Source organism: Lutra lutra, chromosome 18 (genome assembly GCF_902655055.1).
Source record: "Lutra lutra chromosome 18, mLutLut1.2, whole genome shotgun sequence".
NCBI lineage: Eukaryota > Metazoa > Chordata > Mammalia > Carnivora > Mustelidae > Lutra > Lutra lutra.
Window position 1 is genome coordinate 3,057,707 of NC_062295.1, and position 19,367 is coordinate 3,077,073.

At 46.4% G+C, this 19,367-nt stretch overlaps 1 protein-coding gene across 2 annotated transcripts in view; it reads right to left on the bottom strand.

The window, feature by feature from the left end:
• The window catches only part of CREBBP (CREB binding protein), a 125,798-nt gene that overhangs the window by 67,345 nt on the left and 39,086 nt on the right, over positions 1 to 19,367 (bottom strand). For both annotated transcript variants that reach the window (XM_047714596.1, XM_047714595.1), the window contains exon 3: positions 675 to 851. In XM_047714596.1, coding sequence (XP_047570552.1) covers positions 675 to 851 — 177 coding nt within the window. The remainder of the gene's footprint in view (positions 1 to 674; positions 852 to 19,367) is intronic.

A 19,367-nucleotide genomic window follows, 5' to 3' on the forward strand; every position in this document is an offset into this window, starting at 1 on the left:
GAGCGCACTTGCCCCTCAGGGTTTACAATTTTAGAAGATTCCATTTTGCAGGGCAAAAGGAGCTATTTTCCCATTATTATCTTGGTTCGTTAGGCTGGGAGGCTCTAAGACTAGCTCCTCTCTTACAGATGGGAAATCTCAGAAGAAGAAACACACATGAAACTCTCTATCAGGACGGATATGGGGCGCCTGGGGGGATCAGTCAGTCAAGTGCCACCTTTGGCTCGGGTCATGATCCCAGGGTCCTGGGATCGAGCCCCACATCGGGCTCCCTGGGAGCCTGCTTCTCCCTCTGCCTGCTGCTCCCTCACTCTAACAAATAAGTAAATAAATTCTTAAAAAAAAAAAAAAAGGATGGACGAACATGACCCCCTCACCTCCCAGGCACACAACACCGATTCGTGTTCTCCGGACAGCGTAAGCACTAACAGGAAGAGCGAGAAGAGCCCAGCCGTCTGCAGCCGTGCGACTGCGTGAACGCCCCCCGGCACAGAGGGAGCCGGAAGGACCGGCTGAGCCACGACTGCCGGCTCAGTAAAGGAGCAAAGGAAAGCGCTCAGCGACAGAGTGCTCCCCGGCAGTGTCTCTCTTCCCCTCACCTACGACACATGTCCAGCAGCCACGCGCCAGCGCACCCACCAGAGACCACAGCCTGAGGGCCAAGGGCAACCTACCAAGTTTGGCACGTTGGTGACTGAAGCATTCTTGATGTCCGTAGGGAAGGGAGGCAAACTGTTGACCATGCTCTGTTTGCTGGATAACTGGGGGTTCACTCCAGGGGCTCCCATCTGCTGCCCTCCAGTCTGACTGAAGGGTTGTCCGAACGGACTTGTGTTACCAGTCATTCCCATCTGAAACAGAGAACGGCAACATGAGCGGTCACGACACAGTCACGTACAAAAGGAAGGGCCTCAGAAATGCTCACTCTGACCCGCTGAAGCAAAAATCATTACTTCTTGTGAAACCCTCATTTTCATTCTAAATCTTAGGCTTATTCTCCAGGTTCCACTTGGATTATGAACAGAGCAACCTGCTCCAGTGGCTGCACACTAAGGGAAGAAAACCCAGAAGCCGCTCCCGACAGCTCCGCCTGCCCCTCCTGAACCATCGTCCCAAGAGCCAGCGCCTCTCCACCCTCACCGCAGCCGGACTCCTTCTCCTCACACCCCTGCGCCCCGACAGTGGCAGCAACACGTTAAGAAAATCTGAAAAACAAGAGCTTCCAGAATCACTGACAAAGGGGACTTCCTGGAGTTTAATCCTGAACCACTCCAAGTAACTACTTTCTGTCAAATTCCCTCAGAAGACTGAAACTTTGTTTCTATTAGTTCAAAATATGCAGTAGGCCGGCTGACTCTGAGATTCACTCTAAAATAATCCCAGGAGGCAAGGAGGTAGTGGCAAGAGAAGGGCCTAGAAAAAAAGTGTCTGGCGCAACTGGCCGGATGTTCTTAACTCCTAACAGGTGACAGGGGTGTGTGTGTGGGGGGGGGGGGGAGCTGTTATACTACTTTCTCTAATATGACAAGTCTCAGGGCTCCATAAAGTTGTTTTTTTAAATTAGTGAAATAAAACCTACAGTACCTAAAAGCAAGAGTAGGCAGGAGGAGCCCCTCTCTATGCCTCCCTCAGCTCCTGTCCCTGGCCGGAGCCCTGTGTCAACACCCCGACCCACCTGCCACTCTGGAGGGACCGGCTTCTCTGGCAGCCTGCCCCAGCTTTTCCTGCAAGTTCTAATATCCCACCCGTTGTCTAGTGCTCAGTGTACTTTTCGGGTGTCTTGGTGAGATGTTTGGAAACGGGGAGGAAGGGGGTCCTCTGAGGGAGCGCCTCCTAGGGAAGAGGGCTCCCCACATCAAGAAACCATGGCTCGGCTCTCCCGGCCAACCCCACATGGGGACCAGTGCTACGGGGCAACTTCCATTCCCTCCTCCTGTGCACCCTGATCGCGCCTGTAAGACGACTGTCTTGAACAAGAAGAATCACATTTCCTTAAGCTCTAAGATTTTAGGTTGCAAACAAACCAATGCTCACCACAGCTGGCCTCTTTCAGCGGAAACGTCCGCATAAAAACACAAATAAAGACAAACTAGTGTAACCAAGAAGATCTTGCTCCCGAGCACGTCCGCGTGTGCAGGTGGCTTCCAGGCCTGGCCCTCACCATTGACAATTTCACCATTTTGGAACGAACACATTCCAGTTGCCACTTTTGCCCTATTTGATTTCCCTGAGTAAATGGAAACAAATTTAAATTCCACTAAACTTCAGGGGCGCCTGGGTGGCTCAGTGGGTTAAGCGACTGCCTTCAGCTCAGGTCATGATCCCAGCGTCCTGGGATAGAGCCCCAGATCAGGCTCCTTGCTCAGTGGGAGTCTGCTTCTCCTTCTGCCTCTGCTTGCCTCTCTGTCTGCCCGTGCTCACTCTGACAAATAAATAAATAAAATCTTTTAAAAATAAATAAATAAATAAATAAATAAATAAATTCCGCTGAACTTCAAATTCAACCTGAGTAACTGAAACAAACACAAATTTTTCTCAAAGACCAGTAATCAGGCTCAACTTTTCAGTTCAGATGACTTAACCAAAGCAACACGGTAGCTCAGGAAACTTAATGGGCATTTCTGGTTCTTGACTAGGTTCCTTCAGCTGTTATCTGAAACTCTGAAGAAATGAAGCAAGAACTTTTATTTTCAAAAAGCATTACCCCAAATTAACTCCAGGTAGTAATTATTTCTCTCAGAATTTATGTTTTATTGAATAAAATCAAACCCTGTTCTTAGTGACCCAAAAATTTGCAGAAAAAAATATAGTTAGGATTTCTACTTCCTGGATTTCATTTAAAATTTCTCTCCTTAGAACCACGTGTACTAGAAGGCATGTGTACCATTCACGCCTCCATGAACCGGCCCTGTCCTCATGGTTGGCCAGGACTTCCAGAGCGCCCGCACGAGCCATGCCTGGGTTTGAGCACGTGTAGATGCAACTTCCCCACCGTCATGCAGCACACCCTTTAGAGCCACCATTTGACAAACAAGAAAATCAACGTTGTCGTGGAAGTTTCTAGCATCAACAAATCAAAGTGGGCAACAGCTAGAGGGTGGGAAGGAGAAGTAACTGTCCTCCTACTCACACCAACTGTCCAAGGTTGTCACCCCTTTGGTGCAGAGGGAAGTAAACACCAAGAGGCCAATGAACTCCCAAAGGACTTCTTTGAGTCTCAAAGTTCACCCAACTTGTTCTGAAAAACCCATTTCTAGAATTGTCTTTCCAGGGTGAAGATGAGGTGGGTAGGTGGTCTGGTCAGCTGCGTTACTACTTGCCTGGTGAGTCTCTGGGCAAAGCACTTCCTAGAGAGAGAGAGAGAGAAAGGAGAGAGAGCACAAGCAGGGGGAGCAGCAGGAGGAGGGAGAAGCAAGCTCCCTCCTGAGCAAGGAGCCCATATGGGACTCAATCCCAGGATCCTGGGATCATGACCCGAGCTGAAGGCAGATGCTTGCTTGACTAAGCCACTCCAGGTGTCCCACTGTGACAGATTTCTTGTTACTTTTTCTTCTTGACCATCCAATCAACAATGAAGGAAACCATCTCAACATGGTTTTGATCCTCACAGGGCAAGAACCAAGGCAAAGTCAAAGTCAAAGATCACAGATGGCAAGTAAGCAATGTTCAGCTCAGGGGGGACCAAACATTTAAAAAACAGGGAGGAAATGCCATTCCTCAGTCTCTGACAACAGAGGCGGAGCACGGTCCAGGCTGCCTGCGCGAAGTCAGGCTTTGCTCCCTCCGTCCACAGCCGCCCCAGGCTAACCCTAACCAGTCAAAGCAAACAGGAAAACCAGTGGACAGTCCTGCAAAGGGCAGCTGCCACCCACCGACCCCATCTTGACAGAACCTGGCAGAACTGAAGGCTACTCTCCAGTTCTAGCCCGCAGTTTGGGCTAAAAGCTATTTGCTTCTAGAGATTGGTAGATTTCTGAATTCCTGTTCTATATATATTCTCCTTTGATCAGAATTAATACATGTGGTCCCGAGTCTAGGCTAATACACATTTTTAGCACCAAGGCTCACAATGAAGTTGTAAAATCAAAATGTCAAATTCCAATAAACATCTACATACTTCCCAACAGTTAACAATTTTGTAAACTCGGCTTTATTTGCAACTGAAGTTTACCAGGATCCGGGTTAAGCTGCTAGAGAACTACCATAAAATTCAAAAGGCAGAACAGCAGAAACAGGCAACCGTTCAACTGATGGTGAAATTTATTAATGTATGAATAAATTAAAGCCTATGGAATTAATATCTATATCCTGCCTCATTCAGCAACAGCCCACACCTGTTAACTCTATTCTTTTGGAGCTCCTTTAAGGACTGAATTCAGGTTCAATCTCAAGAAATGGGAAAAGTGAACGAGTTAATAAGTACCTTAAGAAAGGCAAGCTCTCCTATAATGAAATCTAAATTAAATAATGCCTTATAGGTCTACCACATTTTCCCATGAAAAAACATTCCTGTAGCCAGGTGGATCACTCTTTGGAAAACCTACTCATTCTGTCTGTGACTCTCACTTCAACGAGAGAGTAAGACGTGGAAATGGCAGTCCCTGGGCACAGGAACGCACAAACTAGATAAGGAGAGAAAATTGCTAGTGCCAGACCCAGAGGCCTACCCACTCCCACTCCACAGGGATGTGGATTATTTATTAGCCAAAGCAGGGCTCTAAAGCTTGAAATCCGAAAAGAAAATCTCTCTTTAGAGTTTAGTTCAAGAAACCTGAACAAGGCACGCCTGGGTGGCTCAGTGGGTTAAAGCCTCTGCCTTTGGCTCAGGTCAAGATCCCAGGGTCCTGGGATAGAGCCCCGTGCTGGGCTCTCTGCTCAGCAAGGGGTCTGCTTCTCCCTCTGCCTCCACAGCCCCCACCCCACTCAGAAAAAAAAGAGAAGGAGAAACGTGAACAATACCTATACTAGCCTTTATCACTGAAACAGGGTGTGAAGCAAATTGTGGTAATAGTGCCTGGCCCGTCAGTCAAAACCTGCTATGGTCCTGAGCTGTCTGGCAAGCAGGTGAGTGACAGCCATCTACAGAAGGACAGGGAAGACATGCACTACAGGTATACTGTGGAAAGTATAAGACACTGTATGAGTCTATAGCATTATTCGTCATAACAATAGTTACTGTGTTCTTGGGCCCTAGCGTGTAGTAGGTGCTCACTTAGCATCTAGGGAAGAAACCAAATAAATGAACCCTCTAAGCGACAGCTGCTCAGAGCAGCAGAGACCCCAGCGTCAGCCCTGAAGGCAGATGCAACTAAAGAACTGGGGGCCAGTCCCCGCTGGCTGGAGGGCCACTGGGAAAAGCAGCAGGGACAGTGTCCCTTCTACCTTCTCAATAGCCATCACGGTAGACAGGAGGACAGAGCAGACAGGCAGCCAGCTGGCCATGCTGAATTCCAGCACGAGACCACACCCTCCGGAGCTGGTCTCACAGGAGCATTTGAGCTCCCTGTGATACGCGTCATACACAGGAGCCACGCCTGGCTGGAAAGCAGGGCCTCTGTGCTACACCTACTGGGCCAGCAAAGCCCTGGCTTCGGGGCAAGGCTCCAGGCCTTGTCCACCGTCCACCCCCCACGACCCCCCGCCTGGCCCAGGGCTTCCCACTGGTGCAAGAAAACACTGCTCTATCGGCCTCGGGGGTCGCCAGTGGCCGCAAACAACCCCTCTGCTGACCTCGGCATGTGGGACAAATATTTTCATTTTCTATTTGTGTCATGATATGATAACTATCAACATATAGCACTAAAAAAACAAGCTCTGGTCTCCCCTCAAAACAGCAAGATTCTCTCCACTACACTGACCCTAAGAACATCTTTATGTTCACCTAATCAAATAAGGTACTAAACTAAAAATCAAAGTACCAACTAGGGGGGTTTAAAGATAAGTAACATTGACAGTAGAAATTTCCTCCCAAAGTAGGTTTCTACAACAGTAGCAAGCCAGGGATCCATGTTCTTACTCCCTGGCATCCCCTAAAGGTTAAGGATGCCTGCCCTTGGGGAAGGAAACTCCTCACTGCCTGGCCCTCTCCATTCTCAGGAAAGGGCAAGCTCTCCCCACGCCTCACACCCACCCCCCATATACCAGCCTTTGCCAGTAGATAGTCTCCAGTCCAAAGACGTCAACCGCTCATGGAAACAACCACCCTCACCAGTGAACTCACCCAGTTTTCATCTCCAAACACCCTCTTTTCAACATACACTCTCAGGAAGGATCAGCTCATAACGATGTATGAGCTAAAAGCCTGATGGGACGATGCAGTGGGACCAGCTAAGAATATCTGGGACAGGAGACAGCGGACGTGGGACAGGCGCGGAGGAAAGACGCTTCCACTGCATGATCTCACTCCGAGCCAGCCAGGCCTTCAGAAAGGTTTTAAGTGGCAACAAACGCGGAGTTTGATGTGGTTTCGACGAGACCACTAAACACGTTCTTTTTCTAAAGCTGAATTCTTCGGCAGTTTTCCTCGCACCCTGACATACACTTAAAACCACACCACGCAGCGCAGCAATCAGAGGAAGTAATGCTCTGGGGGGGGCGTCACTGACGGTGCTCAGGAAACACACGGAAACGGAACGGAGTATGACCCTACTAGGGACAAAGGGATGGGTTAGAATTTTCTTTTCTAAGATCTTATTTATTTATTTATTTATTTGAGACAGGGAGAGGGAGAGAGAAAACACTAGTAGGGTAAGGCAGAGAGGGAGAAGCAGACTCCCCGCTGAGCAGGGAGCCCAACTCAACTCAGGGCTCGATCCCAGAACTCCAGGATCATGATCTGAGCTGCAGGCAATCGCTCAACCAACTGAGCCACCCAGGCGTCCCAGGTTACAATTTTCAACTGCGAGGGCTTCAAAGAATATCTGGTTAAAACTTACCCTTTGTGGATGAGGACCGGCGGGGCAGGGGGCGAAAGCTGAGAAATACAGCAAATCAGCTGGAGAACTGACCCTGGCGCTCTCCACCACCTGGGTGCTTAGGCAGAACCGCGTGTCCCCCAGCTACACTTGGCCCGGCACACGCATGGCACGTGATACTGTTGGACAAGAAGGCTCAGTCCGCAAAGACCAGCCGGCATGGGCCAAAAAGCCAACCCCATGCCTGTTTTTGAAAAAACAAAACAAACTAAAGTTTTATTGGAACACAGACACAAACAGGATTTCATTCGGATAAGCAGCAGGCTAAAGTTAGGTGTATGGACTCAGGATATTTACCTGGTTTGAGGGGAGCTCTCTACTAAGGGTGAGCTCTGTGATCTCGGGCAATTTAATTACACTTCTCTGTGTCTTGGCTGTTCTGTCTCTGATGCAGACATAACAGCACCTCCTCTTAGAGTTGAGAGAAGATTCAACAAACCGACAACGTAAACCATGAGGAGGATGTCCTACTCTCGGGGCTGGCTAGCACGTTGTTATTGCTTGGTTTGGGGAGGAACGGTTTCACGTTAGATGGGATTTCTTTCAGAAGTTGCTTAGGGTAATAACAAAATAAATGAATGTTTTTCAGAGTGTTTGTGATAGTGGGGAGTGACTCAGACAGTTTAGGATCAGAGAGAGGGGCCAGCTGGAGACAATGGCATTGGATTATGAGACATTTTCAGAGAAACATAATAAACTTGTGACAAACCCCATCGCGCGCATTTATCAGTTGCAGCGGTACTTGTAATGGGCCACTGTCTTCAAGCTGTCCTAGTAAACAACGCATACTTCCAGTTCTCGCTTTGGGTTGTTTTCTAGACTTAAGTCTAGAAACAATACTCAGAATGTTCATTTCAATCTTAATATATATCATAAGCAATAACAATGTAACACCAGCACACCCCAGGCCTAAACTTCCTGGGGTGGAATTAAAACCAAAACACGGAAGAATGTACCTACAAAGAAAAGAAACTGAGGGGACTCCTGCCTGTAAGCTGGCCATGACAAGCACCAAGTGCTCCATCCTGACATGGCTTCGACCCAGCCCGACATGTTCACTGGCCCAAAGGGTCCAGCCTGTTCCTTCACATTCTGGCAAACACAGGAAGCCACAGACTCACGACAGAGGGCATGGAAAGACAATGCGATTTCATACAACAAAAATTTGCCAAATAATTTAAAAGCCAGAAGAATTCGTTCTTTTCAATGATATAAAGAACCAGAACTAACCCAGAGTATGGCCATATCATTTGTAAAGCCCAAAGCATTTTCTCTTGGCAATCTACCGTGGTTGGGAGAAAGCCAAGAAAAGCAGTGTTCATGGAAAGACATGGCTGCATGCAGTTGTCTGCTATCACCCGCTTGCTCTTGGAATCCTTCCAGTACCTCAACTTGGCAAATAAAGAGTAAGCAGAAATATGAAACACATCGCAACGCCCAAGACATCGCCTGGCCTGTGCAGAGTTACCTGGAGCAAGAGAACTGGGCACAGGAGCGGCCTGACCCACCTCCTGGACTCGACTCTTACAATGCTGCCAACCTGGAAATTATTCACGGAAATCTACAGCCCTCAACTCTGGACACTTCCCTTAGACCAATAAATCACAACTGGAAGATCGGCGGGAGTATTTAGTGACGCTCATGGTATTTCCCTTGGATGATACATGACCAGAATGTGACTTAAAAACAACCATGGAAACTGCTAAAAGGAAGGTGATGGGACAGCAAGTCACTGCCAAGGCTTTTGTGGCCTGAGGCCTCATCTGTACTCATCCGGAATTCACTCCAGAAGCTTCTAGCAACAAAACTAGTACCTTAACAGAGTTGGGGCTACTTCGGCATGTCACAGCAGTTAGATACACCAGCTCTCCAGGGTGTGGCCCCTGACAGCTCACTGGCGAAAGCACCAGGCCAAGGTCAGTGGGACATGGTCGGCAATCGTGGCTCTGCACTCATCCGCTGTGTGACAAACCTCCTGCCCCCTCTAAGTCTTAATTCTCCTTGGATGTACAACATGCAGCATTCAGATGACCACGAGGTGATCTTGAAAGTTCCTTCTAAGCCTAAATCTGATGACTTTTTTTGGTTTTAAACAATCAGTGCTTGAATCGCTAGAGGTCCACACTCCTGGAAAGCCCAGCTGCTCACCGTGGGTGACAACCGGAGACTTGGAGCTGAGCCAAGTGCCAGGACCTGTGGGGATCCAGAACACTGAGGACCTCTCTGCCACCCACACTGCACAGGGCCCAGGCCTTCCACAGCTCTGCACCCTCAGGAGGTCACCATCCCACAGCAGGTCACAGGCACAACAATCCCAGGTGGGGACAATGAAATTGCCATCAATTCCTTCCCCCAGTGCTCCCAAGTCCAAATATCTTCTCAGGTAGAGAAGCAGCCTCTTTAGGATTGAGTACTCCCTGAAAGCAAATTAAAGCCCACAGCAACCGTGGAGAGAGAAGAGAAAGGAAGAGAAGATGATAAAAGAGTAAGAGGGAAAGGGGGAAAAAAGAAAAGCATTTTATGTTACGAAGAGCGAATCCTGATGAAGATGAGTTTACACTGCAGCTCCACTGTGGCGCCATGGAAGAGACCCAGGCTCTCAGTGACCCGCTCAGTGACCCGCTCAGTGACCCGAGCCGCTAGCCCAAGCCCTCTGCAGGGAGCGTGAAGGCATTTCCGGTCCCCCCCAAAAAGGGAGGCACCGGCACCGAGGGAGCGCAGAGGAACAAGGAACAAGGCAATGTGCACAGCGGGAAGGGCAGGTGAAGGCGGGACTGAACACACGGAGAAGGCTTTGGGGAAGTGAGCCCAGGATTACTACATTAACAGAGAAAGAAAGCTGAGGAAAATTCAGGACATTATGTTCTTCTTCTACCTTGGGCCAGGAAAACAGATTAAGTGCTTCAAACAGCCAGGGTGGAACCAGCCCCAGGAAGCAGGCACAAGGACCCAAACCTGGGGCTTCCAGGGGCCTCCTCCTACCCAGCCTCTCCGGCCTCGGCTGCATGACGACAGGAGGGGATAAAGGCAGGTGCTGCCCAGCTCAGGCAATGCCATAAATCTCAAAGCACGAAACACACTCAAAGACAAAGCACTGTTTCACACCCGTGACTCCACTTCTAACTAAACGCTGAGCTGCGAGAATGCTAACGAAGTCGCTCGGTGCAGCCCCACATCTCCATCATGCCCACTGGGGACTCCGGTGAGGAGGTGAGCAGGGCCTCGGAGGATGCCCAGAGTCACCTTCACGTGCCACACTGCACCCGCGGTCACAAATGAGGTACTGGATAGCACGTGGAAGAGTGTGAAGGCGATGGAAGGCACTCATGGCACAAGGAGAACTTCCTTTACTATAAAAACTCATTACTGACGAAGGGAAAATGTCCCTTGAGCTTAATTGTTAATGAAAGGATACAAAACATATAACCCCTACAATCAGATGTGCGTGCACACACACAGAGCAAGAACACCACATTTCCTTTCTTTTCTTAGGGAGCTCTACGTCTAACATGGGGCTCGAACTTACGACCCTAAGGATCAGGAGTCACAGACCAGCCAGGTGTCCCGAACACCAACATATTTAATAGTGGTAACTCTACAGAGTTTACAAGCAATTTTTAAAAGTTTTCTCTTAAATATTTTCTATATTATTCAAATTCTCTACACAAGGTATTATTTCATCATAAGGAGTAAAGTTGTTTTTTAAAGCTATCCTCTACTCAGAATGACTGGGTGGGTGGCTCAGTCAATTAAGCATCTGCCTTCGGCTCGGGTCATGATCCCAGGGTCCCAGGATCAAGTCCCACATGGGGCTCCCTGCTTAGCAGGGAGCCTTGCTTGTCCCTCTGCCTCTGCCCCTCCTCCTGCTTCTGCTCGGGGGCTCTCTCTCACACAAATAAATAAATAAACAAAATCTTAAAAAAACAAAATTATCCTTTACTCAAATATTCTGACTGCCCACAGTGATCACATGACCCACTGTTTGGCTGCCCATCTGTATTTGAAATATTAATTTAAGCTGTCATCAGACACTGATAAAACTAGGTAGATCAAACTGATTATGACTGCCAGAGATTACTCTTGGATGGTAATTTAATCAAATTCACCCTGGTTGAAACATGGCTAAGTTGTCACACTCTACTCTAATGGATTCTAGATGCGGCCAGAAAAAGCCTGAACAACGCTTAGCCACTCAGCCATGTCCTACCACTCTCTGCAAAGAAGACTGAAGAGAGGAAAATACAGTCAACAGCCAATCAGGATATAAAAAGCTGCACACCCATTCTACTGGTCATGTTCAAACCTGGAAACTGCACAGTGGGTTCCTGGTACAACAAAGGCACAATTACCCTGTTACTGTACTTCGGTTCATAACTCAGGCTCAGGGCTACCGTTCCATTCGAACCCCTGTGGAACCTGAGTTCTGGAGACCAACAGGCAGGAGACCGGATTACGAGGGATTGACCAGAATGTCTTTGGCTCCCAGGTTCAGACAGCAAGGTACGTTTGTAAGTAGAAAGTACTTACTTGAGGAGGAGGTGATCCAGCAGCTATCCTGTCCGCCCACCTCTCACTAAAGCCCACCTGCCTCCGACCTCAGCTCTGAGCAGCGATGCTCTGATCTTTGGGACAGTGGTCTGAAAGGCTGCGGCAACACGCATGCTTACTGACCGTGGGGTGATGCTTCGTAAGCATCTTCCAGGAGGGAAACACTCTGGGGCAGTGGCGGTGCCCAGCATGCAGGACCGTGTCCTCCTGAGCCCAAGGAGAGACACAAGCTACGGGGGAATCAGACATGCGAGATAAGTGGCTGGCATGGACACGGAGTGCTAAGTGCAGTCTGAAGTGGGCAAAGGGGTCCTGGCCCGGGAGACAAATGGCTCAAGAGGTCATACGTGAGCTGGGCTGAACAGTAACAGTGACCTCCAACTGTGGGAACTACTTCTGCATCCTCACCGCCCAGCGGAACACAGAAGACCCACCAGGAAGGGGTCTGCGAACACACTAGGCCTAGAGAAGTTTCATTCCTGCAGTTTCCAAGTCTACCTCTACTCACATATCCACAACAACAGGACGAGATGAGCAGCCATCTGGCCAGGAGTCAACCGAGAGGTGGCAGGTATTCACTAGAATAAAGACTGCAGCGAGCAGGGCTAAGCTGGGATGAATGCCGACGGCCACTGTCAGAGGCAGCAGTCTCAGAGCACTGCTCCCCACCCGAACAGCCAGGGAGCAGCGAGGCTGCGATCTCTCCGATCAGACCCTCACAGACTCGGTCCCAGAGCGACAGCCTGGCATCTCCAGGACGCTCCCACCCCCACACCTTTCCTTCAATGAACCCACACGTGGCACAGCCAAACCCTGCCACCTTCCAGCACAAATGTCACGCAGGCCAGCGCTTGGCATTCCACAGTCAATCTCCAGACATAATGTGCCATGTTATGAAGGGAGAAAGGATGCCCTGTAACCTCCCTTGGTCTGTCCCTTATCTCTGTGGCCCGTCAGCCCAGCTGCTCCCCGCTGAGACCACACAGTCTCGCAAGCCGAGTGCACAGGGCTGCTCGGACTTCCTGTCTCTGACTTACATGGGACAGCACACAGGAAGCTGATCTGGAAACCGCAAAGTACTGTGCAATCTGGAGGTGGCTTTAAGATCTCCTTCCAGAACTAGAGCACAGAAAATCTCTAACAACAGACAGGATTCTTTACAGTGAATATATTTTCTATAATACTGAAAAACAGGCACGTACCCTAATGTAACAATTCACAAAGTCAGTAATTTCAAGACTGTGTTTGAAATTGCCATTTCCTACTGTCCTGTTCTAGGATTTAAGATGGCTTGTTTTCCAGTTCATTCTTCATACACTTGGCAGAAAAACACGAACTGAATAATACGGCTCGTTACTGAGGGCATCAAGTTTCCACTTAGTAGATAACAGCAACCACTGCAACAAGGTTACCTCAGATTACGCGCCATTTTCAAAAGCCACAAACCACAGTGCCACATTCCCATCCTCAAATACGTAGTAATATGCACGGGTGTTCATATATAGAACTATGGCCTGGAATTACAATCCACTGATAATTACTTACATCTTCGGAATAGACGATGTCATCAACATTCAGTTTAGAGCTCTGATGAGGTGCTGCTTCGAGCACTAGGCACACTCGCCTTATTAGAACATTCAGGAAAGGTGCGTATTCCTCAACAGACATCTGCCCCCACGAAAGGGAATCTCTGCCTACACAGAATGCATTTTATCAAGCAAATCAAAGATGATCAAAGATGCATGGGGGAAAACTCCATTTGTAATTGAATCCATTCCCTTCCCCTCCCCTGCCTGCCTATTTTGTAATCTGCCTTTAATTACTTTTTATTGGAAGTACAATTAACATACAATGTTACAGTATGTTTCAGGTGTACAACATATTGATTCAACGATTCTATACATTTCTCTATGCCCAACGCAGGAAGTGTGGTCACTACCGGCGCCTACATAGCATGATCATGGTATCGCTGTCTGTTGTCCCTACGCTACACTTCTCATCTCCGTGACTTATTTATTTCATAACTGGATGCTTGTACGCTTAATCCCCTTCATCTACGTCACCCGGCCCATCTACTAACCTCTTCTCTGGCAATCAGCAGTTTATTCTCTGTATTTAAGAGTCTATTTTTTGTTTGTTCGTTAGTTTTTGTGTTTTTTTTTTTTGTATTCCACATATAAGTGAAATCATATGGTATTTGTCTTACTCTGACTTTCTTTACTTAGCATAATACCCTCTAGGTCCATCCATGTTGTTGTAAATGGCAAGATCTCCTTTTTTTTATGGAGGAGTGATATTCCACTTGAAACGTACACACATGCACATACACACACAACCACCATATTTTTTTTTACCCATTCATCTACTGATGAATACTTGGGTTGCATCTGAGTGAATACATCTTTAAAAAATCACTAAGACAAAACCTCTGGTTTGAGGTCCAGCCACACCCACTATCTGAACCCCTGGTAGGAGGCAGTTTTCTGGTTATACGGCCCTTCAAAGGTTTGCATAAACAATACAGAAAAATTGTAGTAGAAAAAATACAAGGTAGAATTTAAAATGAATAGAAGTTAATAATAAATGAATCGAATTTGTATGTATTCATTTTTAATAATACCAAATATTTTTTAAGATTTTATTTTTAGGGTCACCTGGGTGGCTCAGTGGGTTAAGCCTCTGCTTTCGGCTCAGGTCATGATCCCAGGGTCCTGGGATCAAGCCCAGCATCGGGCTCTCTGCTTAGCGGGGAGCCTGCTTCCCCCTCTCTCTCTGCCTGCCTCTCTGCCTACTTGTGATCTCTGTCTATTAAATAAATAAATGAAAACTTTAAAAATTTTTTTTATTTTTAAGTAATCTTTACAACAAACATGGGACTTGAACTCAAAAGCCTGAGATCGAGAGTCACACACTCCACCCACAGAGCCCACCAGATGCCCTAAGACATTTAGATTTTTAAACTGTTAAATTTCATTTCATTTATTTTAACATACTATGAAGAAGAGACAAATCTCCCACCCAGAAGCATTCCAAATAAATTATACAGACACTCCAGCATAAGGGAGGTAGGCACACCCCCCAACCCTTAATTGTGGACCATGCCCAGTGACTTCCTTCAAAAGAGGGCAGGAAGGAAGGGGTAAGGAGGAAGAAGGCTACAGAGAGACACTTGGTGGACATGACCTCAGCCAGGTGATCAAGGGCAACACCAACCATTATGATGAGCCATGCTGACAGTATGTGTGCTTGATGTGATAAAAATGGCACTTTGTCTCTACCGTCTTCCTTCAGTAGCCCCAAAGTCCATAACCTCAGTCTTATCATGGGAAAACATCAGAAAAACCCCAGTACAGGAGCACTCTAAGTATACCTGACCAGTCCTCTTCAAAACTGTCAAGGTCATTAAAAACAAGTAAAGTCTGAAAAACTGTCACAGCCAAGAGCAGTGAGCCTAAGAAGACATAATGTCGTATTCTGGATGGGATCCTAACTGAAACAAAAAGAGGACATTAGTGGATAATTAAGGAAATCTGTATAGATTTCAGTTAATAATAGTAATATATCAATACTGGTTCACTAATTGTGACAAATATACCATATTCATCCAAGATTTTAATAATGTGGAAACTGTGTAATTGGTAAGCAGGGGGAGAAGATACGAGGATCTTCTGTGATGCTAATTTTTGTGTAAATCTATAACTGTTCTTAAAAAACAAAAGTGTACTTTATTTAAGACTTATTCATTTGAGAGACAAAAAGAGAGAGAAGCAGACTCCCCACTAAGCAGGGAGCCTGATGCCAGGCTCGATCCCAGGACCGTGAGGATCATGACCTGAGCTGAAGGCAAATGCTTCACTATCCAAGCCACCCAAACACCCCAAAGGTGTACTTTTAAAAACACGGGAAAAGGGGCGCCTGGGTGGTTCAGTGGGTTAAGCATCTGCCTTTGGCTCAGGTCATGATCCCAGGGTCCTGGGATCAGGCCCCACATCAGGCTCTCTGCTCAGTGGGGAGCCTGCTTCCCCCTTTTTCTCTACCTGCCTCTCTGCCTACTTGTGATCTCTCTCTGTCAAATAAATAAATAAAATATTAAAAAAAAAAAAACCATGAAAATAACCTGACAAATACCAACTGTATTAATTCTAATGGAAACATAGGTATTGCTGACTTTATTCTGTGTTCTTTTGTGTTTTGAAGATTAAAAAAACCCTGAAAGTCACAATTCATACCTCCCTTTGCTACAGTAATATTGTTTAAAAAAAAAAAAATTAAGAGGCAAGATCACTTTTAAAAATCATGTGTAAAGAAATTATAACTGTGCTGGTCTCCTGCATATGAGGTAAACAAACATGCTCACAAGCCAGAAAAGGTGACTTCTTCACAGGTCTTGCAAAACCTGCTTGGGTGAGTTGGTAATTTCAGACTGAGAGCCACAGCCCAATCAGAACACAGACAAGGCTCACAGTATGTGTGGGTGTGTTTCTAGAAAAGTGTAAGCAGAAAATCCTTTCAGGATGAAAAATGCTCCTGGTAAAACTAAGACTTTTTCTCCAAGTTATTTGTTCTATACATTTTACAGACGGGGAAACCTGCCACATACACAGAAAACTGGGTGGTACATTCCCACCAATTCTGAATCTTGCCGTCTTACAGACAAAATGGTGTAGCAGAGTAACTACAGACTTCGGCATCAGACACGGACAGGCTGTACATCAGTATCTGCTACTTTCTAGCACGTGTCATCTGGAATAATTTCCTGGGAGGCAAGAAAGTAGCTCAGAACATTTTATTTCATGTGTCCAACAGGTAAGGCACCCACCTCACCGGGCTATCAAGCACAAGATGAAGTGAGATCATGCCACAAACTCCCCAGCACAGTGCCCAGTACAATGGGCACACAAGAATGGTCACTCCTCAGCTGTTCCTCTCATACCATAACTCAGGAAGAGTAAACACAGTAACTGTTACCTTATCATACCAAAATGTTACATTATAGGCATTATATAATTCTGAAAAATGCCAGAAGTATTACACAGTAATCAACATAAAAACCCTAAATGTTTTAACTTGGTGACAGATGGACAGCAAATTACTGTCTACAGTAAATGTGATTCTTTCCAAAATATTGCAGAAACATTTTGGAGAAGTGGATCCTTGAAGTCATGCTTTGGACCCACTTATAGAAGGAATGTTAGGTTTAGCACATCCAAACTTTCCACACTGAACAAGGAAGGAAATAACAGATACCTTCTGAAGTATGAGGTGTCTAGTCACCAGTGGGCAACCATTCCATATTCTCATGTTTGTTTATTTGTTTCTTTTGAAGTAGGCTCTGCACTCAGCATGGAGTCCCACACCGGGCTTGAACTCACAACCCTGAGATCAAGACCTGAGCTGAGATCAAGAGTCAGATGCATAACCTACTGAGCCAATCAGAAGCCCCCATTCCACATTCCAACGTATGCTCACATCAAGTTGGAGAGGTCTCCCAGTACCACGGCCTCTTGTAGAGCTGGTAACAGAGGAAGACTCACAGTGCCCCATACCCAAGACCTCCAAATTAGAATCTGCATCTTAACAAGATCCCCGATGATCCTGAAGTCCTCAAAGTTTAGGAAGCACTGCCCAAACCTATGCTGAAGTCTGACAGACCAGCGCCTGGCCAGGTTTGAGAACGGCTCCTATAATGTTTGTACTGATGGAAATGCACCAGAGAGGAATATGAGAACAGAGGTTTCACAAAGATCCCGAGTTCGAATATCGAGCCACCGTTCTAAGTAAAACATCTGATTTTGACCTCCGAAGTTTTTACCTACTGAGTAGTTACAGGGTAACATTAAAGCTTAGGCACAATCATGTTTTCAAACTTCCTGGTAATCTGCAGCTGTCTCTTGACATACCAGGGTAAGCCTGTCCCTTCAGCCCACCTCTGAGGCTGCATGCTTGCTACAGTAGAGGCTGGCCTGAGGGTCAGCCTCACAGCTTCAGAGCCCCCCAACCCCAGAAATTTCATTTGTTCATTCAAGTCAGGCAAGTTCCCAACCAAGAAACAACCGGCAACAAATAATTAAATGCAGAGCTCCACAGGCAACAGAGAGTAGGCCCAGGGAAGAGTGTGAGCAGAAGCCTGAGAGAACCTATAGTCGGCACAGGAGTGCGGCAGGGCTGAAGCTGAAGGCAGTGCAAGGGCCCTGGACACCTTAGTGAATGTGGGTTCTGAACATGAATGCTTCAGTCTGCACGACTACCAGGGAACCATGCACTGAACAGATACCAGAGGCAGCACAGTGCTGGAGACATGGACATTCTTACAGGCCAGAAGCTCACGACTTTGCTCAATGTCCCACATATTGAGTTAAAACACCCCACAAAAGACCATGCAGGGCACCTCAAGACCTGCCTTAAGAAAGTTTAAAAACAAGTCTTGAAAGGATCATACTGGTCTGTGAGTCCAACATCTTCTAGAACAAACCCAACATTCTCTAAAAGAAGACAAGAAAACTTATCTCCAACAACATATTCACAATGTCTGCTACACAATCAAAAATTACTGAACATATATAAAGAGGGAGGAAAATGTAACCAATCAGAAATTACACACACACACACACACACACACACACAGAATACCACAAATGAAAAATCAGCCTTTAAAAGAAGGACAAGAAAGGAAGAAAGAGAAAAAAGTATCTCTTACAAATAGTAAAGAGACAGATAGTATCTCTTACAAAGAGCAAAGAGATAGCAAGATGGGGGACCTAAATCCAACTCTATCAACATTCACTGTAAATAACTAAACACTCCAAGACTAAGATTGTCAGAATAAATTAAAAATGGGTTCCAACCATATGCTCTTTACAAGAGATGAACTTTATTATTTTATTTTTACTTATTTTGTTTAGAGAGAGACTCTCAAGCAGGCTCCATGCCCAGGGTGGAGCCTGATACAGAGCTCCACCCCAAGACCCTGAGATAATTATCTGAACCAAAATCAAGAGTCACTCAACCCACTAAGCCACTGAGGCACCCCTTATTTTTTTTTAAAGATTTTATTTATTTATTTGACAAAGAGAGAGATCACAAGTAGGCAGAGAAGCAGGTAGAGAGAGAGGAGGAAGCAGGCTCCCCGCCAAGCAGAGAGCCTGATGCGGGTCTCGAGCCCAGGACCCTGGGATCATGACCCCAGCCAAAGGCAGAGGCTTTAACCCACTGAGCCACACAGGCGCCCCTATTTTTTTTATTTTAAAGATTTTATTTTTAAGTAACCTCTATACCCAATGTGGAACTCAAAATCAATCTCAAGATCAAGAGTCACAGGCTCCACCACTGGGCCAGCCAGCCAAACCACAGACTTTATAAGATAAGAAGCTAAAAAAATATGCCTTGCAAATATTAATCATAAAAAAGGAGTGGCTATGTTAATGAGACAAGTAGATTTCAAGACAAAGGATATTAACAGAAATAAAGAGGGACATTTAGAATGATAAAAGGCTCAATTCATCAGCTAGACAGAATAATCCAAAATGTATATTCATCTAATAAAAAGGCTTTAAAACACAGGAAATAAGCAGTCAGATTTTATTCTGACTGAAGGAAAAATAGACAAATCTGTAATAACAACTGGATATTTTAATAGTCTCTCAGTAACTGATAAAACCAAAAAAAGTCCGTAAGAATCCAGCTGATGTGAGCACAATCCAGCCATTACAGAACACCTTACCCCACAGCTGCGGGATGCACGTTCTCCCAGAACACACGCAGAACATTCACAAGATATACTATATACTGGACCATAAAACAGGTCTCGGCAAACGTCAGAGGACAAAAATCATACCGAGTATGTTT